This window comes from Suricata suricatta, chromosome 6 (genome assembly GCF_006229205.1).
Source record: "Suricata suricatta isolate VVHF042 chromosome 6, meerkat_22Aug2017_6uvM2_HiC, whole genome shotgun sequence".
Lineage (NCBI taxonomy): Eukaryota > Metazoa > Chordata > Mammalia > Carnivora > Herpestidae > Suricata > Suricata suricatta.
In genome coordinates this window covers 19,891,494-19,917,978 of record NC_043705.1, presented here as the reverse complement: position 1 = coordinate 19,917,978, position 26,485 = coordinate 19,891,494, and the positions used below count along the sequence as shown (strand labels likewise).

At 38.2% G+C, this 26,485-nt stretch overlaps 1 protein-coding gene across 9 annotated transcripts in view; it reads right to left on the bottom strand.

Moving 5' to 3' along the window:
- CCDC192 (coiled-coil domain containing 192) overlaps positions 1-26,485 on the bottom strand; it is a 198,459-nt gene that overhangs the window by 152,350 nt on the left and 19,624 nt on the right. For all 9 annotated transcript variants that reach the window (XM_029941834.1, XM_029941833.1, XM_029941832.1 and 6 more), the window contains exon 3: positions 12,109-12,216. In XM_029941834.1, coding sequence (XP_029797694.1) covers positions 12,109-12,216 — 108 coding nt within the window. The remainder of the gene's footprint in view (positions 1-12,108; positions 12,217-26,485) is intronic.

Genomic DNA, 26,485 nt, shown 5'->3' with positions numbered 1-26,485 from the left:
CACCAGCCATGTTGGATTAGAGGCCCATCTTTCTCCTCTATATTCTCATCTTAACAAATTACATCTGTAACAACCCTGTTTTCAAATAAGGTCATGTTCTGAGGTACTGGGAGTTAGAACTTCAACATTTGAATCTGGAGGGTATATAATTCAACCTTTAACACCCCCAGGCTTTTCTGGGAAAGAAACTCTGAGTAAGAGAGGAAAGTTTAAGCTCTGAGTGAAAATAGAAATGTTTACCAAAAGATCAATCAATAATTAAAATATAAAATTATGATTCAAGGCATAGAGATTTTTAAGATTTCCTTAATCTCCAAAAAAGCTCTCTGGGTCTTGTGAATAGATAAGAATACCAGAGAGAACTGAGATGTGGGAAAAAGTGAGGCAATTAATCATTGACCTTGATATAAAGGTCAAATGCTTGCATGTAAAAGTCAAAAAACAATAATATTAGGTTCTGAGAAATTAAAGTCAATAGCTGTAGTGGCCTAAGACTCATTCCTAGGATACCCCCAGTCCATCCAAGTTCCAGCACATTCTTAGAGCTCTTTCATGGAACAGGGCACAGACTCCCCCTGCTGGTCGGATTCAGAGTTGACTCTGCTCTGGGGCTTGGGGGAAATGCATTCTGCCATTATTGAGTTTCTCCCAGGAGACTCCCTTTCTCCTCCAACCTCCTGAATGTCTAGCTTAATGCAGGGCAGCAGGTTTCATATACCTGCTCTGTGTTCAGTCTTTTCATGTAACCTCTGGGAAACATCTCCTTGTTAAAGAATGATAATGGAGGGACGTCTGGGTGGCTCTGTCCGTTGGGCATCCGACTTTGGCTCAGGTCATGATCTCACCCTCTCTGAGTTCAAGCCTGCCTCAGGCTCTGTGCTCACAGCTCAGAGCCTGGAGCTTCCTTCAGATTCTGTCTCCTTCTCTCTCTGCCCCTTCCCTGCTCATGCTCTGACTCTCTTTCCCTCAAAAGTAAAATAAAGCCAAAAAGTTAAAAAAAAAAAGAATGATAATGGAAAATGACAATAATGTTAGTATTGTTATGCAAATAGTTTGACTTTTAATATACTTTAGAGAATATCAAGAACTGCCCTTTCACTACACATCCTTTCAAGGATGGCAAGAAATTTGTATTTACACAACAATGTTTAAACATTAAACTGTTCCTGAGGTTAACAAATAAGACCTTCATACATAAAACACAGGGTCATCTGATATTTCCTCCTTGAAACCCCAGGAACTGAAAAATGAGAAGAAAAACCTATTTCAAGACATAGATTAAGGGTCTGATGTAATATTTAAGGACTATAACTTTCAGAAGACCTAAGTGAGGAAATCCAAATTACAAAGCTTTGAGAAGAATCCAGAACATATGTGGGGCAAATTGAGCCTACATAGACCCTTCCAAAGGAAATGAATCACCTTTAATATTTAATGACTCAAATATAAGATAGTTGGGGTAACCATTGATCACCCAGTCACCTAAAGCTTGAGATATGCCTTAAATAGTACTTTTCCATTAATTAATGACTAAATCCAACTTTAAAGTGTTTCTTTTGTCTATCTTATCTTCGCCACTGAGGGACACTTACCATTTCCAAACTTAATTTTTGCAAGAGCTACACACCAATATGCCTGGCTCTGTCTCCTCACAAATTGGCCCTTATTATTACCCTCAGAATTTTCTAAGTGCAAATATGAATATGGCCCATTTAAATGCTCTCCATTGCCTATCAGTCAATTCAAATTACTATATTGGGAAGAGCAATGAGCTTTCACATCAGAGAGATAAGCGATGACTTCTCACTTGATTTGAGACTTCAGAGAAGTCACTGTCTGAGCTTCTTGCATGAAGCATATGGTATAGTAGGATAATTACAATTGGTGGGGGTGGGGAAGTGGGAGATGGGTTATGAGAGAACCTAGGAAGAACATCTAACCCAGACTTGAAGGGAGAAGAAAAGCATTCTTGAGGAAGGAGCATCGAACTGAAGATCTGAAAATAGGAGTTGGTTAGGATTTTGTGGGTAATGGGAAAGAGGGTAAGACGAGGTAGCAGGAACAATTATAGGTAGAAGCATAGGGAAAAGAATATATTAAATAAAACTTGACTCTGAGAAACAAAGCCTTTTGTTTCTTAAGTGAGAAAAGTGAGAGAGAATATGGCATGTGCAGGGAATCAAAAGTGATATGCAGGGCATTGTGTAAGATAAAACTGGAGAAACAAGGAGGGGGAATCTGACTACTAATGATTGAAGGATCTGTTAAGGAATATGGTTTTGCCCTTGATGGTCAAAGGGGACTAATTTAGGATTTAAGCCAAGGAGAAATATGTGTTGGGAATCCTCCCTCTGGCTGTGGTATTAAAGAGCCACTTAAACAAGAACCATAATGAAAGTCTGCATTTGGTGGCCTGAACAAGGGCAATGATGATAGAGATAGAGAAAAGAAGATGGATTCAAGAACTATTTGAGAGAGGCAGCATTCATAATACTTAGCAATTGACTGGATGTGTAGAATGAGGAAAAGGAAAGAATCAAATCTGTATAGATTTCTGACATGAACCACTGGGGGAACACATCCCAGCTTAGGGGATGTAAGAGAAGGAACAGATTTGAAGTCGGAAGCTAATGAACAGGTAGAGCTTGAGTTGAAGGAGAACTTGGAAGGCATCATTCAGTAGGCAGTTGGATAGTCAAATCTGGGATCATGAAGAAGATAAGGACTAATGATGAAGAGGTGTCTCTTCTTGGCAGATTGTGTGCTTTAGGACAGGTCACCAAGGAAGAAATGTATAGAAAGAGCAAATAAGGGGGCTGCAATCCTTCAAAAAGATCTTTCATCATTTACAGAATGGGTGTAAGACTTTCCAGGGTCTTTGGCTAATATACATGGGAGTACCTAGAAAAATGCTTAGTTTACAGTACAGGCTTAGTAAATATATTATTAAATGAATAATTGACCAAAAACACATACCTGATTTAATAATTTTATCGTAAAGATTAAGGAAAGTAAAAGTTAGTTCACCATCGCCAAGAAACCTCATAAAGAAAATGTCCACGCAAAAGACACCTGCTCTTATCAGTGGAGACATGACTCAGAAGGGATAAGGCATTTTGCTTTTTCTTAGACAAGAAAGTCGCATTTGTTAGTGCCATTCAGCTGTTTAAAACTGCCCTCTGTTTGATCTTGACATTTATAAGCAAAAGGAAGTCTTTAGTTATGTAACAGGCCAGCAGTCCATGTGTCCCGCCTGTAACAACAATAGTAACAGAAGCCCATTTTTCATTGTGCCTGACTCTATTCAAAACAACACATCTCTTCACCAGCTTGTATTTTTTTCCTTACATTTTCTGAAGCTCTCAGTTAATGCCCAACAATCCAGAAAGGGAGTAAAAATTGGCATCTGCTTTAGATAAGAAGACGCATGTGTGTGTGTGTGTGTGTGTGTGTGTGTGTGTGTGTGTGTGTGTAGAGGGAATTCTGCAGTAAAATCGACTAGAACCAAAGTGTTAAATGAAATTTCCAGTAACTAGGTTTCATGATGATAAGGAAACCCATTCCAGATTAAACAGACTTCTTGTGATTCTATGGCAGTAAAGCAGAGTTCCAAATAGATTGGAAAACAAAAACTCATTCACAGAAACTCATGATTTCAGATTGGCATATCAAGCATAATTTCTGAGCATTTGCAGAAATGAATACTCCTACCAAGGGCACATTACTAATTTCAAATAAACTTGACATCAAGGGATCTACTGTTGCATTTCAACAATGAAAAAAGAACCAAAACATTTTTGGGGAGCAATCTGAGTATGTATCAAATCACTTTTAGACACTCATACACATATTTAGCCTCTAAAAACTTGCTGAAGATCTTTATTTTTTTCTATTCCCAAACTTAAAGAAAATATAGATTGAATACTAAGAAGCAAATATGGGAGCTTATTTTAGAGTCATAGGTATAAAATGATGAATAATTTTGGGTTATTAGAGTGAAAGATACTAGTCTCTTGTCTTTGCTTGCTTGCTGTACTAAATGCTTAAGGTGAAGGATCAGTTAGAAGATTCATTCCATCTCCAGCTATTAGATAACTGAGAGAGGTCCACTACCTTCTCATAATAGGAAAGTATTTTGGTAAAGTACCCAGATGACCAAATCTAAGTTCCACTCAAAAATTTACCTGGAGTTTCCAACCAGAAATCCCTGTTGAAAGTCACAAAGTTATAGAGCAGTGACACAGAGTCTACAGAGTCAGATATCTATGAATAATTGATTTTTGACGAGGCTGTAAAGGCCATTCACTGGAGAAAGAATCATCTCTTCAACAAATGGTGCTGGGAAAACTGGATATCCAGATGCAGAACATCAAAATTACCAGGACAAAGCACTGTGTGCAATAGAATGGTTAGGGGGTTGGATGAGCAAGGCAGAGATCTCTGTTTGCCAACCTAATCTCCATTACTCCCCTTCTCAGTAAAAGAATCTCCATACTCTTAGGGTGGCAATGCACCTAGCTAATAATTCATATTTTTTAGCCTCTAGGTAAATAGCAGTGGTCAGGGATATATAAGAATTTTTTTTTTGAAAATTTCTTTATTTTTTATTTTTTTAAAAAATTTTTTATACAATTTATTTTTTTAACATATGCAGTTATTTTCCGTCATTTACAATACAGTAGTTACAATGATACTCCAAACAGAAAAGCAAAGTAAAAAATCAAAACCTCAAGTATACTGTAGTATAGAGGTAGAATTTAAGGAAAGGTATTAAGCAGGCTGTGTTTTAGCTTATGGGCAAGTAATAAATTATATCATGTGTCTTGAATGTATCATAGATAAGCTGCTATATTATAATTGCCACATCAGATAGCTGTGAAATTAGGTGATTAACTAGTTGGTACCTAGCCTTCTAATTTCTGTATAAGTCTAATTACATCAAATAGAAGTGGGGGTTTTGATTTTTTACTTATAAGAATTTTTTAATGGAGTTTTTGAGAGAAGTTCTTAAAAGGGGTTGCACAGCTGGCATGCTTTGCATGTGCTTTTTCCTTCTTCATCCTGCCCGATCTGTGAGTAGAGTGGCTGCAGCTGCAAGCGCATTTGGATGTTGAGAGTGGAAGCCATGCTTGTGATTTCATGAGGGTTGTGAACCTACCAGGCCTGTCCTGGGCTGCTTGGGTCTAGACTTACATTTTATGAGTGAAAAATAAACAACTCCTTGTTTAGGGCACTCTTTTTGAATTGTTTATTTTATGTACCCAAGATTAATCCTAATTGATTCAGTTTTTGTGCTGCTGGGACATGGGACAGGGGTGAAGAGGACCCTTTGCCTGCAGATTTGGGTGAGGGCTAGAACGTCAACTTAGAGGGGGAATTTGTAAAAATGCAAATTCTTGGCCCCCACCCCAGATCTACTGAATCAGAAACTCTGGAGGTAGTGCTCAGCAATCAATGAGTTCTCCAGGTTCCAATTTGGGAACCGAGATAACATTTTGTTCAGTGCTGCTTGAGTAGGAACTTTCTTTTATTTATTTGTTTGTTTGTTTAAATATAGTTTTTGTCAAGTTGCTTTCCATATAACACACAATGCTCTTCCCCACAAGTGCCCTCCTCCATGCCCATCACCCATATCCCCCTTTCCCCTACCCCCATCAACCCTCAGTTTGTTCTCAGTATTTAAGAGTCTCTTATGGTTTGCCTCCCTCCCTCTTAACTATTTTTCCCCCTTTCCCTCACCTACAGTCCTCTGTTAACTTCCTCCTGTTCCACATATGAGTGAAAACCTATGGTATCTGTCCTTCTTGGCCTGACTTATTTCACTTTGCATAACACCTTTGAGTTTCATCCACATTTCTACAAATGGCCAGATTTCATTCTTTCTCATTGTAATGTAGTATTCCATTCTTGATCCATTCGTCAGTTGTTGGACACTGAGGCTCTTTCCATGATTTGGCTATTGTTGAAAATGCCGCTATGAACATTGGGGTACAAGTGCTCCTATGCATCAACACTTCTGTATCCTTTGGGTAAATCCCTAGCAGTGCTATTGCTGGGTCATAGGGGAGTTCTATCGATAGTTTTTTGAGGAATCTTCACACTGTTTTCCAGAGCAGCTGCACCAGTTTACATTCCCACCAACAGTGTAGGAGGGTTCCATTTCTCCACATCCTCGCCAACATCTATAGTCTCCTAATTTGTTCATTTTAGCCACTCTAACTGGCATGAGGTGGTATCTCAGTGTGCTTTGATTTGTATTTCCCTGATAATGAGTGACATTGAGCATCATTTCATGTGTCTGTTGGCCATCTGGATGTCCTCTATGGAGAAATGTCTGTTCATGTCTTCTGGCCATTTCTTCACTGGATTATTTGTTTTTTGGGTGTGGAGTTTGGTGAGTTCCTTATAGATTTGGGTACTAGTCTTTTATCCCATATGTCATTTACAACTATCTTTTCCCATTCCTTCAGTTGCCTGTTAGTTTTCTTGATTGTTTCCTTTGTAGTGCAGAAGCTTTTTATCTTTATGAGGTCTCAATAGTTCATTTTTGCTATTGATTCCCTTGCCTTTGGAGATGTGTTGAGTAAGAAATTGCTGTGGGTGAGGTCAAGGAGGTTGTTCCCTGCTTTCTCCTCTAGGGTTTTGATGGTTTCCTGTCTCACATTCAGGTCCTTTATCTATTTTGTGTTTACTTATTATATTTTTGAGATAGAGAGAGAGAAAGAGAGAGAATATCTTAAGCTGGCTCATGCTCAGTGCGGAGCCCAGCTTGGGGCTTGATCCCATGACCCTGGGATCATGACCTGACCCAAAATTAAGAGTCAGATGCTGAGCGAACTGAGCCACCCAGGTGTCCCAGGAAACTTCTTTTAAATGGTTTTGGCTTATGACCATATGTTCTTAAGAATAGGAGCCATGATGGGGTGCCTGGGTAGCAAACTCAGTTGAGTGTCCAACTCTTGATTTTGGCTCAGGTCATGAGCCTTCTAGCTCTTGCATCAAATCACATTTATTTTCTAGCTAGTGTGTATGACATGCTTCATGTGTAACCAATATTTTCTAGGTATGATATCTATAAGACACCTGAAGCTAATTCTGACCATGCATTTATTAGTGGGTTCACCTCATTGGTAAAGGAATGATCACAGATTTCCCCCATTCCCCAGTTTCCCCATAAAACCCTGAAATGACCACTTACCACCCCTGTTCATTCAGCTCCTACTCAGCAAAATCAGAGAAAGAGAAAGAGCAGGAAAAGAAGACCCAAGAGATGAAGCAGAAAGGATGGAAAAGGTCAAAGTGCTAAAGTCCCTTTACCACATGAATAGCTTGAAAGGAGTGAGGAGAAACCTGGATCCTGAGAGAGCCAGGCTAGGACAAGGGACTTAGGTGGGAGGGGAGCTTTCCTGCCTGAGAGACTCTAAGAGGGTGAATGCTGAAGAACTGCTGTGTTGCAACTTGGGTGTCTTTCAAACACTTTGAAGGACACCAGTAAAAAAAAGAAACTCATTATACACTCACACACATACACATTAGCCCATGACATGTGGCACAAAACCACACAGTTCTGTTTTCTTTTGAGAGAGGGGGGAAGGTGCAGAGGGAAAAGGAGAGAGAGAGAATCTTAAGCAGGCCACATGCCCACTGTGTAGCCCAACATGGGACTTGATCTCACGACTCCAAGATCATGACCTGAACCAAAATCAAGAGTCAAGGATTGGAGGCTTAACCAATTGAGGCACCCAGGCACCCCTATATAGTTTCGTTAGGACCAATAAAAGTGGAGATAAGTGAACCTTTATTGGGAAACCACTAAGAGCCAGATACACTTGTCTCATTTCCTCTTCACAAGTGCTCTATGAAACCAGTATGTTTAGCCCCTTTTAGATAAGATAGCTGTGACTCAAATTATATGAATTGCTCAAGGTCATTAATCTAGCGAGTAGTGGAGCCTGGGCTCTCCTGGGTCTGCTGCTAGCAGCTGGGAACTAGAAGCTGCTGATGAATGGGAGAGACACAGGCCAAAATTGTTGCCAGAGGAAGTATCTCAGGAACTGCCCTGCTGGGTCCCTCTGCACTGGGGGACCTCTGGATCTGGGCTCCATTGTGAAACTGTGGCTATTCCTGACATTTCCTTTGCCCAAGAAACAGTGGGATCTCAGCACAAAAGCTGTGGGATTTATTTGTGCTCGGTCACAAACTACAGCCCACCAAAGCCCCTTTGTTCATCCCTCCCATCTGCACTGCTGATCGAAGCCAGCACACATGCAAAAACTGCTTTTTATGAATCTCCAGAAGCCTTTTACTTCTTTCTCTCCAGTCCCTAACATTTTCCCTTGTTTCTACTTGCTCCTCTTTGTCTTTTATCTACTACCTAATTCCCAGGCATTTCCTCCCATGGATCTCAACCTGCTGGAAATATAATCAAGTATTTTCTTCAGCAAAACTTGGTAACGATGAGTTACTTAACTGTATTACTTAGGACAAGAGTTTGATTCTCGTGCCCCTTTCTTACTCTGGCCTACTGAGTTGCTGCAAACTTATTACAGCTGTAAATAGCTCAGATTATAAATCTTGATTACAAATTATCCTTATCTCATATTGCTTTTGTTTTGACAATAGAGACATGACTGCAGAGAAATAAAGAAAAATTGTTAGCTAGAGGGAAAACAACAAGGAATTGTTTACTGTGTGATGTCACAGAGGAAGTGGACACAATCTTCTTATTTTCTCACCATTTGTAGGTTTCTTCTTCATAATGAACCAATAGCAACTTGGCTGGAAGGGACCTTAGAAAGTTTCAGTATAAGTAAACTGAGACACAGGACCAAAAGATGCTTAGTGTAGATGAAAGCCTAGGCATCTATACTTTCAATTCTCAGTAAATTCTATGTTCTTCTCTAAGAGGCAAAGCCAGGAGGTAACACTTTGGCTAACAGTGAAATTTACTCTCTTCCCAATGGCGGGATCCGCTGGTTGACAGTATACCATGAACTCCCACTTCGTGATTTCAGCACAAATCTTTGCCCTCGCCATTTCCTTTGCTTCCCCAACCTGTTTCTAGGCCACCGGGCCAGTCTATCTGGCCAGTACTCAGCTGTAGGGTTGACAAAATAATTTGGATAACCAGTGAAAGCCGGTCAGCATTTCCCACCATCCTTATGACAAGTCCTAAATTAATATGTAAAAGAAGTTTTAACACGTATACTTGGATATCGGAAAAATACTCACCCCACACCCAGCCCACACACACATCATTGTCTTGAATACTAATGACAACTTTTGTTTTTGTAATCACGCAGTGGCATAGCCTGGTAAGGAAGACAGTGGCACCCAGTGGACAAATGTTTGATTGTTTGACACAGGTGTTCCATTCTGAAATATTCTCGTATCTTAGCCTCAAGAAAGCTCATTAGCTCGCCTTGCCTTTCCCTCCTCTTCTGTCATCACATTTTAAAAATGTCGACTGAGTTTAAATATGGAGGGGGAGGGGAATGTTCTCACATTTTTTTTTTAATCTTTTCAAGAATAAGAGTAAAAACTAAAGTACTGGAGGAAGCAAAAATTTCAGGATTAAATCCTCTGAGAGCAGTGTCTCTATCTGCTTAACCTGTTTCCACTCTAAGAGTAGAGACAGCCATATCTAATAAAATGCCTAACTTAATTAAAAATGTAATGTTGAAAATGCCTGTAATGTGTGTGGTTTTTTTGATGTATCATACTTTTCTTCCATTACCAACCATTACCAACTTCCAGTTAAATTCACTTAGCCCTGCAAATGTGGCAACTCCAAAGGCAATACTTCAGGAAAGTAGCACACGCAGACTCCACAATTTAGTGCTATTTTACACTTTATCTGGAGCTATACAAGTACTTATTTTCACTCACTTGCTCTTTCTGTTGTTGTTGTTTTTAATGTTTGTTTATTTTTGAGAAACAGACACAGTGTGAGCAGGGGAGGGACAGAGAGAGAAGGAGACACAGAACTCAGTGCAGGCCCTAGGCTCTGCATTAACAGCACAGAGCCTGGCGTGGGGCTCGAACTCATTAACTGTGAGATCATGACTTGAGCTGAAGTCTGATGCTTAACCAGCTGAGCCACCCAGGCACCTCTTACTTCGTGTTTCAATTATTCTTTTGGTTCTGAGCTACGTGGGTACAGAAGCCCTGCTTATATATCTTTCTTCCCCCAAACACTTAGCTAGCATCTCACTTAATGGCAGGTACAGAGAGGTTAAGTAAAATCCAGTTACTATTTTATATATTTAATCTGCAAACACTTAAAAAAATGGAACTAATTGTTTGATATTACAGAAAAGATCATGGAATTATTTCAGGTTTGGAGGCTCGTGCTCATCATTATATTCTTTATAGCTCATAATTTTGGTATAGTTTGAGATTTGTTTTTATTTGTTTTAGAAGCAAGACCCATTGGCCAGCCAGGGTTATAGCATGTGGCTGACATAGAAACTCTTCCAGATGGGTCTAAACCTAGGGTAACACCCTTTCATTAACTGATGTAAGTTTTTACATCAACCACGCTTAGTAAATAATAAACACATCCCAAGTAAGAGATGCACTTCTTTGGTAAATTGGAAAAAGAAATGGAGGATATTTGTGTGTGTTGTTACATTACATGTTAATTATACTTCTTTTTCTTGTAACACGATCACTATCTCCCCTAGTCTCTGCAAGACTTCCTTTTTTTTAAGTTTATTTATTTATTTTGAGAGAGACAGAAAGAATGAGAGAAAGAGGTAACATGTGCTTGGGTGTCTGTGAGCAGGTGAGGGGCAGAGAGAGAGGGAAAGAAAAAATCCCGAGCAGGTTCTGTACTGTCAGTGAGGAGCCTGATCCTGAGCTTGAACTCACGAACTGTGAGATCATGTCCTGAGCCAAAACCCAGAGTCAGAAGCTTAACCAACTGATTGAGTCATCCAGATGCCCCTTTGCAAAAATTCTTTTAAAATTCTGATGCAATAAAATTTTGCTAGGCAGACCTTATGAAAAAGCACTTAAAACTTTTTCAAAAGTTTCTAAGACTATAACAAAATGTATCAATTCACAATAAATCAATAAGTGTTTATAACATTTCTGTCCTTTTCCCTCTACTCGCTGTCACCAGGAGTGACTTTGCTCTCTGGAGCCAAACCTCCCTCCCCTGGGGGAGGGGCAACAACAACATTGGGATTTGTGGTCTGTGCCATACTGTTTGCAAAGTATAATATTGGGAAATGGCCAGTCCCTGGTCTGAGCTTTATTGATACGCACAGTCACTGTGTCTGACCCCAGAGCCCTGCTGTGTGCACAGCTCATCTCTAGAGCACCCAGCATTGTCCACTACTGGTTGGGCTCCACTGCTCCTAGGAAGTGCTTCAAAACCCAAGAAGAAAGCCAAAACTCTATTTCTTCAAACAGTTTGAGAAAATTGCTCCTCTGTGCTTCCTGCTCACCTTTGGACTTATCTGTTTACAATGCAAATATGCTTCACTAATTCAGGAGAACTACTCGTTTAAAGATGACTGACCTCACTCCTGGGCTGGGGTGAATGGAAATCAAAATATAAATGTAAAAGGAGTTTTAAAGGCTGGAAAGATCCATAAAGATTGAAGTCATTATTGTTATACCTAAAATGAATGAAGCCCTCTGTGTGCATGTGTACGTGTGTGTGCATGTATGTATGTGTATCAATATGGGCAGAATACAGAATTATTTATTTGTTGATTTACTTTGAGTATAGTTGACACACAATGTTACACTAGTTTCAGGTCTACAAGATAATGATTCACTATCTCTATATACCGTGCTCTGCTCACTACAAGTATAGCTACCGTCTGTTATAATACCATACTATTACAATATCCCTGACTTTATTTCCTATACTGTGCCTTTTCTTACCATGACCTGTTTGTTCTATGACTGGAAACTTGGATCTTTCAATCCCCTTCATCCATTTTGCACCCTCCTCCCCTGCCGCCTGACTTCCTTTTCCTTTGGGAACCAACAGTATGCTGTGCTTCTGGTTTTTGTAAAGCATGTATTTACGTTTACACGTGTTCTACTGTACCTTAAGGAACATGTATTTCCAGTGTGAATGACAGGTATTACCTGTTCAGATAAGCGTTTAGCCTTTTCTTCTGCTTCCTTCAGGCAGATCTCCAGGGCCTCAAGTTGTGCCAAAGTAAACGACTTCTGTCCGGTTTCCTGGGACTCTTTCTTTAAAACAATAATCAAGTATTACTTTGTGATACAGATAGCTTCTTGAGTGAAACTTCATGGGCGAAGGATAGGGTTAATAAACTCACACAAGTTCATCTCTTTTTCTTCAACACAGTAATAAAACAGCAAAATATTATAAAAACAGTGGTCTTACTCAAGCGTTTAGTGTCCAAAAGGAGGATGAAATGCATATTAAATTTTGACAATAAACAGCTTTAGAAAGTCGGACTAAAATTAACCACACTAGAGTCTAGTTTGCAGCTTTTTCTTCTTGATACAAACAGAACTCTCCTTCAAGAGGCTAAGACCAAAATTTCACATTCCTAGTGAGAGATGTTACCTAGAAGGCCTCTATTTTTAGCATTCACCTGTCCTGAGGAATAGAACCATGTGAATTGGGAGAACCCCATTTCCTCTGACTGCGACCTTCTTATCCCAAGGTTCACTCAAGCAAAGATACCACAGGGTTTAGAATCGGCTAATTCTTGCCCAGAATATGGCTAATAGGACTCAAATCACCAGAGGTATAGACTCTGCCTCTCTAAGTTGTTCTGAAGTTGCTCCTTCTCATCTACAAGCAGGAGAGAGAGTATGCACACTCAGTAAGGAAGTATCAGTTACAGGCCCTGCTCGGACAAGAGCACTTCTGACGACTCTGGCTGTCCCAACAATTAATTAATAATTACACAACAATATGAAAACTTGAAAAGGGAGACCTCATATGTGCTAGGATTATGGCCCTCCTTGTAAATTCCTTTTGAGTGCTCAGGCTCCTGTAGCTGCTTCCAAGTGACCCCATAAAAAGAAGGAACTCTGTTCTTTTTTTTTTTTTTTGACTGGTACTTCGTATTTCTTCTTTGCTCTAGGAGCCCACCATTTTTATACATGTGTGCATTTCCTAATGATACAATAGAGCCATCTGGTGGTAAATGGAATCAGCCATAAAGATCCTATAATTGTTCATACAGTACTTTCAACCCTAGGGCCCTGCATTGGGGCTTTGATAAAATGAAACTCCATAGGATGCAGGGCAAAGAGACGATGCTATGTCCCAAAACAGCCTGGCTTCTAGATCACACGAGGCTGCATGATACCAACCTCACACACACCCTGCACCAATCAGACTTTGGGGGATGAATATCATGGGCTAGAACAATGATATTTGGAATGAATCAGTGATCCTTAGCATCCCATAATGATTCCAATACATTTCTAAAGTCAGTCCAAAAAAAATCGCAAAAAACGAGCCTCGAAACAGAATTCTTATATATTTATGCCTATCGATAATTCATGCTGCAAATTATTATGCAAATTTTATGCAGAAAGGGGAAATTTCAAGGCACCCAGCTATTCCAAAAACATTGGCGTTTCCAGATCTAGTTGCTATTTCCAGGGAGACTCTTCTTGTATAATGTTTGATCTCAAAAGGAAGTTTCTTAAATTGTGAGTAGATAAAGCAAGATCAAACTAACCTGTTTCTCTGGGTCTTTCTCCCCAAACATCTCGAATTTCCCTAGCCAAGAACAATCATTTCCAGTAAGATAATAGCATTGTAAGTCAAGGCCAAATGAAACATATTTGATTGAAGACTGTTCTTAAGTAGCATCGGACTTTTTATGCAGACAGAGTTAAGAAATCGCCATGTGTTGTGATGTAGGGAGAGTCCTGAGCAAACTGTGAAGAACGCAGCCTCTGGTCTGCACCCATCCTCCAGCTGCAAGCCCTCACTCTCCTGCCTTCCTATCTCCTTCTCCCTTAAGGGAAAGAGCCATAATTGTATCTACACAGAAGTCAAAATGGCTTTATACAGGGGCGCCTGGGTGGCTCATTCGGTTGAGTGTCCAACTCTGGCTCAGGTCATGATCTCATGGTTCGCTCTGCTGACAGCTCACAGCCTGCAGCCTGCTTTGGATTCTGAGTCTCCCCCTCTCTCTGCTCCTCCACCACTCATGCTCTCTCTCACTCTCACTCTCAAAAATAAGTAAACATTAAAAATTTTTTTAAAAAATGGCTTATACAAAGGCAAGCAATCTTTAATGGGAGGCAACCCCCATTTACCAAACAAAGGAATACAAGTCAAATCAAGAATAATTTCAGGAGTAGGTACATACGTGGGGTTAGATGTTTTAGAGGGGGGTGTGTCATTTCAAGGACCCTAAATTAGTTAGGTGTAGTGAGCCATTATCCTTGTTTTGCAGGATAAAGGGCAGAAGACCCAGAGATGGGACTTCTACCATTAAGTCAGTCTGCTTCAGGCACTTCTGGACGCACTTCACCTAAAGCCCTTTGTGTTTATTAGGAACATAAACTGTCTTGGTAGTTCAAGTAAATCTTTTAAATGCTGTCACATGTTGAACATGTATGGTTTATACAGGTGTTTGGGTTTTGAACCTGTCTGTGGATTTTCAAGTATTGAATTCCAGCAATTCAATGGGAGTTCGTTTTTAACTTCTGCTTTTTGTCTTAAACATTTCTACCTAAATATCAAGCCAGTCATCTAAGTACATGGAACTAAGATAACCAAGAGGATTAAACTAAAAGAATCCTAAAAATTAAAAACTTTGATTACAGGAAAGACACGAGTAGTACACATGTGTGCTCAAACCAACAGTCTTCTAGTTGACTAATCTCATACAAAATTGTAATAGTCGATTCTTGTCTAGTTGTAGAGGTTCCTCACTTGAGGATCTGGAAGAAAATCTATTCTTGTTTTTTCTAATTTAAATTTTCTTGATGTCACGAAGTCATCTCAGTATGTTTTTATCATCTCCTTCCTTTTTTAAAATTTATTAAGTGTTTTTATTTATTTCTCAGAGAGAGAGAGACATACAGAGCATGAGCAGGGGAGGGGTGGACAGAGAGGGAGACACAGAATCTGAAGCAGGCTCCAGGCTCCAAGCTGTCAGCACAGAGCCCGACACAGGGCTTGAACTCACAAACTGTGAGATCATGACCTGAGTTGAAGTTGGATGCTTAACCAATTAAGCCACCCCACCTGGGTGCTGTCCCCCCTCCCCCTTCCTTACTTTTAAGTCAGTATTTGTCTTATGATGACCTTGCTCTTCTTCCTCAACCATGCAAAGTCCTTCCCCTCTTCACTACTGGCTTGAGGTCTCTGACCCAAATCCTTCCCCTGCCTTTGAATCCATGTGCAATATGTAGAAAGGCCCGTGCCTGCAGAAACCAGACTGCACAGCACTGATCATTTAGTAGGAGCCCAGTAAATAGTTGTTGATGAAGTCTGAGCAGGCAAAGGAGGTGACTTCACCAGAGAGGCAGCCCTGTCTGCTGACTAACAGTGGTTTCTTTGAGGAATTTTCTCTATGCATCTGGCCTGGAATGCTGACAGGGATCAGAACTAGGGAAATTCTATTTGCTAAAGGCCAGGTATAAGCTAGCCTAGCAGAAAGCAAGGAGAAGGCCATGCAGTTGGGTGTTGGTTTTTGTGCAGACTAAATATGGTAAAGCAGGTAACTTAGACATATGAAATGCTCAGTTAATGTTATTATTGGTCATTCTATTGCCACAACTCCTTTAAAGAGAATCACGTGACATTGAAACTTTCTAGCTTATTTTAAACCCTCATATAGAGACAAGTAAGAGCAAATGATGGAAAGATAACAGTGGGAAATTCAACAAAGTTAACATGTTAAATATGTGCACTTATTTTTTTATTCATAAGTAAGATTTATTTAAAAGTAAGATTGCTAATTAAAGGTGTGATTGTAGCAAATTGCACCTTCACAGAAGAGTGCTTTGACATGGGTGGGTCCAGTTAGGACAATTAAATGTTTCTAGCAATTTGAAACTTGAAGCTTGTAATTTCCAGGGTTCTAGCAGTAGCCTCTGCTCATTGGTGTGGTAACTTCATGCCTGATAAAACATGCTTCCAATACATTTTGCAATGGTCAAGCTTCCGCTCAATGTCTCTTCTATTTCCTACTGATTTTTCCCTGCTTGATGGGTACTCGAGGCTCTGAATTTCTTTGCCCTTCTTCAACCTGCTCATATCTCTCATGCTGATAAAAGTTTTTCCCTAGGTTCCCAGCTCACCCCCTTGCTCTGGACAGTTTATGTCATCCCTCTCCCCATCTTTGGTGATTAGCATTCATTTTACAGTGGAGATGTCATCATCCTCATGTCCTTCTGTGCTTAGCTTTTGCAATAGTTTCTTAGGCTCAATTGCCAATTTCTATTTAGGCATCAATTTAAAGAACTCAGTATTTTCTGATTTCAATCCATTCTAATGGAAACAGTATTCCTCTGTTTTGGAGTTGCTTAAATAGTCTGCTAATATGATGTTTTTTATTCAAAACTTGGACAAACTATAATTATTGCCAAAGTCCAGTGAAAGGGCAGTTCCAGAAAGTGCCTATCAGTATGACTGGAAGGAGATAGCCATTGGGAGGATGACAGATGACCACTAAGGACAACATTGCTAGTAAACTGGAAGCCACATTCTGGACCTTACCATGTGACCTGGGCTGTGAGACAGCTGGGTTGTACTTGTTGGTGCCTCAGTTTTTCATTTTTTAATGAAATGACATGTGTTGGGCACATCTCAGCAGGAAGGAGTGATTAAGGGGAGTTTAATGAAGGGACTATGCACAAACTTGTGGGCACAGTTAAGGACATGAATAAAGAATGATGGGGCATTCCTAAGAGGTGCCAAGGATTACCTTTGCCTCGTCTTGACCTGAATAGAGTTAAGAGCCTAAAGAGATAATGGCAGAGTAGTTTTATAGAATCTAGAAAGAGAGCATGTGGAGAGGGCTGTGTCTACGGGCCAAGGACCCTGCCAACCTGTGCTCAGTCAGAATGGTGGGTGGGCCAGTGGAATAAACAGCCTGACCTCTTCTTCACCCTGTGCTTTTCTGTATCTTCCTTGGGCTGAGCCCAACAAAAAACCAGAAGGCAAGAGAGCCTGAATGACAAGTTCAGAGAGATCAGCTTCCCCAGAAAAGAGCACATTGAGGGAAGGGTAGAGACAGGATCTGGAAGTGGAAACAAAGAAACCTCAGACCACACGAGTTTAACTGTATTAGTGCTTCCCAAATGCCATCCCATAGATCAGTATTAGTTTGTGATAACATTTCCCCTAGTAGCAAGAAAAAGGCGAAAGTAAAATTGCTTAAAAAATTATGAATTTTTCATGAAGCCAAATTTATTCCATTTAAAGAACTGTCCTTTACTCTGAGATTATGATCGTTCTATATATTTTGGTGTTAAAAGGATGTTTCTTTAACAAATGATGGTGATAATATATGGAAATTATTCTTTTAGTATTTTTTCCTCAGAAAAATTGAAAAGTTGGCAGTGCTTTGAGAACTAATCCCAATTAGTTTGGAGGTGGAAATTCATGTGGGTTTAAGAAATCTACAAGTATAGAGACCCTCTGTTTAAGTCATCTTTGTTAAATTATGAATCAAATGTTTTATCAGGCAGCCTTTCCAGAACTATTCTCTCTCAATTCCCTAGGTCCAAGTCGAACATGAACCTGTATTCACTATCAAGTTTCTGTAGCAAGGTCCCAGGAGACTACTTTTCTAGGAAAAAACAAAAAACAAAAAAACCAACACATTTCTGAAGCTCAGTGTTTCATCTTGTGAAAGATTTCACTATTTTTTCATTTCTATAGCATCAGTGATAAAAAAAGAATAAAAGAAAAGGAATTCAAAAGGAATTATTGACTCACATATTAATTTATAAAAAGATTGTTGCCATGGACAATAAAGAGAAATGACCATGTGGCATTTAATAGCTTCAAAATTACTAAATAATCACTTACCCAAAACTATTAACAAGGTAAATGAGAGTTATTTTAATTCAGTTCAAAGCATTTCAATTCATTACATTCAAAAAATATTTATTAAAGACTTACTATTTGTTGGATATTATGTTAAGCACTGGAGAAACTAGTAGTAACAAGTCTGACAGAATTAATACCCTCACCAGAATTCTTAGCTTAGAATTTTTCTCCAATACAAAAATCCTAGGATTTTAGTTTTAATGTATAAATCAAAGAATGTCAAGGTTTGCTAGTTAATTCAATATTTTTATGCTCCTTCATAATATACAGTTCTTATCTTTGGGGCTTGCTCTTTTCTCTTTAGTGGGGATTCTGGTAGATGTTAAAAAGAAGTGAGAGGCAGTCCTAACCTTTTTCAAAGATTCCAGATTTATCTCAAATCACATTGCTTTATAGCTTCTTAACAGACCATGTACACATAGTATCAGAGAAGAAAAGGTCCCTAGCGAACCATGTGTATTTGCTATTGTTTAAGGGAAAATGAGCAGTAAAACAAGGACTGGGTATGAGGACACTTAAATTTGGGTTCATATTATGCTACAGAATTTGTTCTGTGACTTTCACCATTTTGATTTTATGGGACAATTTCTTATTACTTAGAGCATTACAAACCTCTTTTAGAACTCAATAATATCTGTGAACCTTCTTATTAGAAACAGAAATGCACAATCATGTTTTCCATGCACGAGTGCACTCACACACGTGCACACACGTGACCACCAATTTTGCATGTCATTTTAGACTGGTTAAGCACCATTCTCATTGCTATCCATGTAGCCCAAATTATGGATTCCTTGATAAGGAATTCACTCATATTCCAGCCACCTTTAATTTTTATTCTAATGTAAAATACCAAATTTTAATGAATCAGAGTATCCCTATGTTCCCACTGCCTCTATTGGAAGTCATGCATGTGAATAAAAAATAATCTTTTCTTCCTAGGGAAATGCCCCAAACTCAAAACACAGTTTCTCTTTCTGGAAGGTAGAGCAAGAAGTGTACCTTCCCAGGGAGGCCTGGTTCTTGTAACTGCCTATCCTATCGACCATGAGGTGAAAATTTTAATACTGACATTATATTTCCTTCATAATAGGAAACATCTAAAGGGCATAACAAGGTAATTTGCTATTAAAAATAGATTTTTATTTCTTTAAAAAAATGAATGAGAGAAAAAATAGAGACATTTAATGGATATAGAGTTTCAGCTTTGCAAAATGAAGAATTGCAATTCTAGAAATTGGCTGCACAAAAATCTAAACAGACTTTGCACTACTGTACTGCACACTTTACAAATCATTAAAATGGCCCATTTTATGTCATATGTTTTTCTTACCACAATTAAAAATAAAAATAACTTCATATAAAACAAATGTATAAACAGATAAATAATGGAGTAAAGAAATTAGTTGATGTTAAATTAATTCAACTGCTGTTTACCTACTTCACAGGATCATTGGGAGAACAAAATGAAAATAATCTGGATGTTTATTTCTTTAATAAAAACTGTCCAAAGAGTAATATTTGTTTGTAAATAAAATTTTTGTTTGGTAGGACATATTATAATATAAATACCTTTCTCCATAATAAAGATAGGTTTTTGAATAGTTGAATCTTTTCATGACAAGATTATTTAATTTTTTCACACATCATATGTAGGTTTAGATTTTGAGAACTTTCGCATATTAACCAACAATGTTTTCATGTTCCTATTGTATCCCAGTGTTTTAGAAAATGCACTTGCATTTTTAGGTTAGGATTTTTGGGTTACCTTCTGGGGGATGTGATAGCCTTTTATTGCCCAAATTAATTGTGGCTTTTCAAACAGTTTGGTGAATAAATTATTGCTATACCATGTATAAACAACAAGTATCTTATAATTGAGAGTGTTTAGTGTGAAGGTAATTTTTTTCCACCAGTGAATTTTAGGTTCTAAATAAGTAAACTTTTTAAAAAATTAAGAAATTTAACTATAATGATAAAAACTTCAGTACTCTATTGATATTGTTCCAGAACCTAGCTAGAAAATCCTCTGCTGAACTCGATGTTCCGTGAGAAACCTTTTCCAGGAGAAGCCTTCCCCTACCCTCAACCCAACCTGGCATTTGTACACACTCCTCTCTTTACCAAGATCTAAAGGAGAAATGTGTCACTGATCCTTTTAGATCAGATAAAAGCTCAGTAACAATTTCCATAGTACATTCCAACATGATAAGGTAAGCAGAGGACAGATGGGGAGCTCTCTTTTGCTGTGAATTTCCACTTCTTTTAAGGCCTCTCAGTCAAAACCTGGCCAGAATATCTAAGAAAAGGGCACAGCATGCCCAGCATTAGCTACTCAGTAGGCTTCAGCTTCCTCATCTATGAGATGAGAAGCCCATTACAGCTAATTCATCTTACACCCTGAGCTAGCCATTCGTCATGCTGTCTCGATGGCCTAGTGTCCTTCTGTTTTTGGAAAATTTCCCATCTCATGAATCCCATCTCTCCAAAGTGAAAAAGGCCATGAACGCCCTCCCAAACCTCCTTTGCATCCACAGTATAGGCTTAGGGTCCACCAATGAGACGCACCAGCCTGAGCCTTTAAGATAGAGGAGAGTGATATGAAAAGGGTTCTCTGACTCTCCTAGACAACCTGTTGAAATACCTAATATCCTTTAGTAATTCATTTTTCACTCTCAAGACTAACTAGAATGGATTTTGTTGATTTGAAATGTGGATCTGACTGATTATTACTTAGTGTGCATGTGACTTTAAGCAGGTAAATTATTCTGAGCCTCCATTTACTCATCTCTAAAACTGGAGAAAATGGTAACTTGGTGGAGGCTGCTGTGGTGATGCAGAAAAATACGTAGGATAACACCTGAGCCATAGAAGAAAGTTTTTTCCAAAAATCTTCTTTTTAATCTCTGGGGTTTTTTTTTTTTAATATTTCTCTTGTATAGCTTCTGGGAGCTCACAGCCTAGGTAAGAGGCTGAGAGTTTATTACGAGGGCCAAAAACCCTTAGGAACTCTAGTGGTCTTGGTATTATGTGACTGTACCTAGTCTAGTTACTCCTCGTTGGAAAAAATAAGTCATGTATAAGAGCAAAAATTCAAATTGTAGTAAAAGAAGGCTCAGCCAGTACTTTCTTCCACCTACTTTTTAGTTGACGATCTCCATTTCTTCTTCTTCTTTTTTTTTTTTTTTACTTGCTAACCTTGTTGTTTTGGGCTTTTGAGATGAAGAGAGGGAGATAAAAGAAGAGCAAGAGGAGTGTGGACTAGGGCTATACAAAAAGGTTTCCAAGGATTATTTTTAAGTTTATCTTTTGTAGTAATCTCTATACCCAATGTGGGTCTTAAACTCATAACCCAAGATCAAGAGCCACATGCTCTTCTGATGGAGCCGGCCCAGGCATGCCTCAAGGAATTTTTGAGGCAAAAACTTGAGACAAGCTGTCTTGTGAGATAAAAACTTATGGAAAAAGAAAGATTTAAAAACTATATTTATCTCTGAAATTCCCCCTATATACTACTCTACTCTACTATACTAATACACTAATTAATGTAATTTCACTTTTAATATACCATCAGAGTTCATTAGACCCAATAGTAGTTTTGAGGTTCTTATTTTGAGCTGTTATATTCTTAAAGAATCTACACTTCATGGTTTTTCTCTTTTTTTAGAAATGTTTACAAAGATCAAAGGAATAATACATTAATTTTTAAAAGGCATAATAAAATGCATTCTATTTTGCAGTTATCAACACATCCATTGAAACCTTTTATAAATCTAAGATAGATTGTGTGATCTTAGTGATCTTGTTTTTCCTGCCTTTGCTACTGAATCATTGTGGCAGTTATTTTTTTTTATCACCATTTATCAATTATTTCCAACGATGACTTAAAAAAAGGACTAAAAAGAAAGCCAAAGAATTGTGGAAATAACTAGAGGTATAATGCAATAGTAGAATCAATAATCATCCTTCAATTTCTTATTGTGTTGCCAAAAGCATTACATCATCTTTCAAGGTATAAAAGGAGAGATGCTATTTTTATATTTTTGGCTTTCACCTAAACATGGTTGAGAATACTGAATTTTTCACTTTCTATTAATAATGCCCAAAGAAAAGAAAATGGACAGGGAAATATATTTCATAGTGCTCAGACAAATTAGAAGATGAATATAAAGAGGAGCACTCTTGATCAGCACTGTCCGCTGCACTAGCCGCTAATCATATGTGGTGTTTGAGTACTTGTAATGTGGTTTATTTGAACTGAGGTATAAGCATCATATACACATAAGACTTTGAAGACTTTGCCCAATATATGGTAATATAAGATATCTCAATACATTTTTAAAATAATTTTTAAATGTGTATTTGTTTTTGAGAGACCGACAGAGAGCAGGGTAGAGGCAGAGAGAGAGGGAGACGCAGAATCCAAAGCAGCCTCCAAGCTATCAGTAAAGAACCAGATGTAGGGCTTGAACTCACAAACTGCGAGATCATGACCTGAGTCGGAGTTGGACACATAACCAACTGAACCACCCAGGAGTCCCTCTCAATACATATTTTAATCGAGTACATGTTTAAATGACAATATTTAAGTATATATTTATTAGATATATTTCTTACAGTTTACTTTTACCTATTTAAGTCTTTAATGTAACTATTTGACAATTTAAAATACATGGATGGCTTGCAGTATATTTCTATTGGACACTGTAGCTCTAGACACTAATGTTGATGATGGAATTAAGCATGTACGTAAAATAGACTACATCTTCAGATCATGCCTTCCTACAGACTGAGATGAGTCTCCTCAAACTCATGAATCAGTGAATGGAAAAACACATCTCTAAGGACAAAATAGGAAATAGAGTATTCTCATAAAAGAAAAAGTCACAATATCTTGGGACAACAACTTGGGCTTTCCTTTTTTGTTAAGAAGATGTGTAGCCATATTTTTCTCTCCTTTATGATTTTTACATGCCAACATTTTTGCTAGATAACAAATTTTTTCAATAATCTTAATGAGTTTTTTTTAAAAAGCATTCCTTTATTCTTCTGTAAATTATTAAAAAAATGACTTTAGGGGCGTCTAGACAGTTCAGTCAGTTGAGCGTCAGATTTCAGCTCTGGTCATGATCACACTGTTGGTTAGTTCAAGTTCCGCATCAGGCTGTGTGCTGACAGCTCAGAGCCTGGAGCCTGCTTCAGATTCTGAGTCCCTCTCTTTCTGTCCCTCCCTGGCTCACACTATGTCTCTGCCTCTGTCTCTGTCTTTGTCTCTCTCTCTTTCTCTCAAAAATAATAAATAAACATTAAAATGAATGACTTTAAAAACTATTGTTGGGTTTATATGATCCAGATAGTAAATGATGATGACTATTTTCCTTGTATACTAAGGGTTAGGAACCTGGGTAATTTGAAAGTTACCTTGTTAGTACTAGATTGTTTCTTTTAAACCACAAATCAGTTTTAGAGATTGGACCATTTGGATCTCAGCATTACATGTTAAGCAGCCACAAAGAAAAAATTATTATGCGAGACTTTTTCCTGGATTTTCAAAGACATGATCATCAGAAAAGAATGTCAACACATCTGAAAGGAAAAAGCCCAAATGCTATTTTATCCAGAAGGAGAAAAATTAATAGGATTCAGAATATAGTCACCATGGACATAGATATTTCTATTTTAAGGAAGATTCCAAGTAGAAGTAGCCCCTAGGGAAAGCAGGCTGTTCTAGAATTTATTGCATTTTCCTTAGGCATTTGAGGGAAGCAAAACAGGGTTCACTCCTTTCCAAAGAATGTTTCTGAACCACATTTTGTTTAAAAATATCTTATAATTTAATTTTCCTTTGCATTAAGTGTATGATTCAGGAACATTTTCTTCCCTAAGTAAAAAACACTATATGTCCAGTTATTCAATAACAAACACAAGAAAATCATTCACATATTTATTGAGCTCCTTTATGTATACCCCAGAGCTCAACCCCAGGGGATAAAGATGACCTAATCAAATTCCCTACCCTGCTGGAGCTCATCATGTGATACAGGGTGAGAAAAGGAGAGGTAAAGTAGACTTCAATTTTATAAGGATAAGAAAGGAGAAAGGAGAAAAGACATGTATTGACATCATCTTTGCCATGGATTTTTTTATATATTATGTCCCAAACTTGAGAAATTATGAAAGGTATAAAAATATAGTGAAACTTATCCAGATTCTTACCACCCAGAGATTGCTGCATTTTGTGGCTTGAAAGTGTCCCCTGCCCACTCAAATTCATACATGAAAGTCCTGACTTCAAGTATGATAGTGTTAGAGGTGGGGTCTCTGGGAAGTCAAAGGATTTAGATGTAGCCATCAGGGTGAAGGCCTCATGATGGGATTAGTTTCCTTAAAAGAAGAAGGCAGAATATTCTGTTGCTCTGGTACCTTTTCTCTCTCCGTCTCCTCTCCTTCCTCCCTTTATCTCCCCCTGCCTCCTTCCCTCTCCCTACCCCAACACCAGGGGAATACAGCCATGAGGCCATGATCTGCAAAGCCAAGATCGAATCATGCTGGCACCCCTTTCTCTTCCTTCTCAGCCACTACAACTGTGAGAAAGGAATGTTGTTGCAACCGCCCACCCTGTGGTATTTTGTTATGGCAGCCTATGCAGATGAAGACCACATTTGACACATTCCAGTCCTTTTTTTTTTTTTTTAATTTGCTGCATTACTTTCTGGACTTGTGTGTATATACCTATAAGATGCATAATGTGTAAAACACTGATTCACATGATACATGGTTAGACATGGTTAAATTGGAATCATTTGTAATTAACAATATATCAGAGGTATAATCTATATTTGAATGATGATAGATGTTATATTCCATATTTTTTGTAAAGTGAGCTCTACAGACAACATGCAGCTTGAAGTCATGACCCTGTGATCAAGAGTAACAGGCTCTATTAACTAAGCCATCCAGGTGCCCCCATATTCCATAAATTCTAATTTTTTTAAATGTTTGTTTTTGAGACAGAGAGAGAGAGAGAGAGAGAGACAGAGCATGAGTTGGGGAGGGGAGGATAGAGAGGGAGACACAGAATCTGAAGCAGGCTCCAGGTTCTAAGCTGTCAGCACAGTACCCGATGCAGGGCTAGAACCCATGAACTGTGAGACCATGACCTGAGCTGCAGTTGGATGCTTAACCGACTGAGGCACTCAAGAGCCCCACAATTTCTAAAATGATCACATATTTAAAGGTCATAACAAATGTTACTATGTGCATATAGTTTTCCCCTACTATTAGAGAACCCTGTACTAAGAATGTTTATACATCTTTGTGGATGTGTTTTTTATTTTCTTAATATAAACGGTAGAAGCGGTACTGGATTTTAAAGAGTATATACTGATACATATTTCTGATTACATCCCCAAAACACTCCCACTAACAGCACATGAGAATCACAGTTTTCTAACAACTTTGCCAATAATGACATCTTCAATACTTTTTTTGAGATTTAATTGGCATATAATATCATATTAGTTTCACATGTACAAAAAAGTGATTTGACATTTATATACCTTGCCAGCTGGTCAGCACAATAAATCTAGTTACCATCTGTCACCTTGCAAAGTTAATACAGTGTTATTGACTGTATTCCCCATGCTGTACATCCATCCCTATAACTTACTTATTTTGTAACTGGAAGCTTGTACTTATTAATCTTCTTCACCCGTTTTGCCCACCCCCCAGCTGTCATCCCTTATGGCAACCTCCAATCTGTTCTCTGCATCTACGAATCTGGGTCCTTTGTTTGTTTTTTAGGTCCCATATATAATTGAAATCAAATGTTACTTGTTTTTCTTTGCCTGACTCATTTCACTTAAAATTATGGCCATGTTATAATAATCCATTTTATAATTATATAATATATATAATAATCCATTATATAATAATCCATAATCCATCCATGTTGCCCAAATGGCAAGATTTCATTCTTTTTAATGGGTCAGTAATATTCCATTGGATATATGTACCACATTTTCTTTATCCATTCATCAGTTTAGATAAACACTTGTTTCCATATCTTGGCTATTATAAACAACACTGCATTGAACATGGAGGTGGCATATGTCCTTTTGATTTAGTGTTTTCATTTTCTTTGGATAGATACCCAGTAGTGGAATTATTGGATCATATGACCTCTATTTGTAATTTTTTTAAAGACCTTATACTGGAAAACATACCGTTTTTCATAGTGGCTGCACCAATTTACATTCCCACCCACAGAGCATAGCAGTTCCCTTTTCTCCGCATCCTCTTCAGCATGTGTTATTTTTATCTTTTTATGCAAGCTATTCTAACAGGTATTAGATGATATTGCATTGTGGTTTTGATTTGCATTTCCCTGATGATTATTGATGTTGAGAATCTTTTTATATACCTATTGGACATCTCTGTTCTTTGGAGAAAAATTTA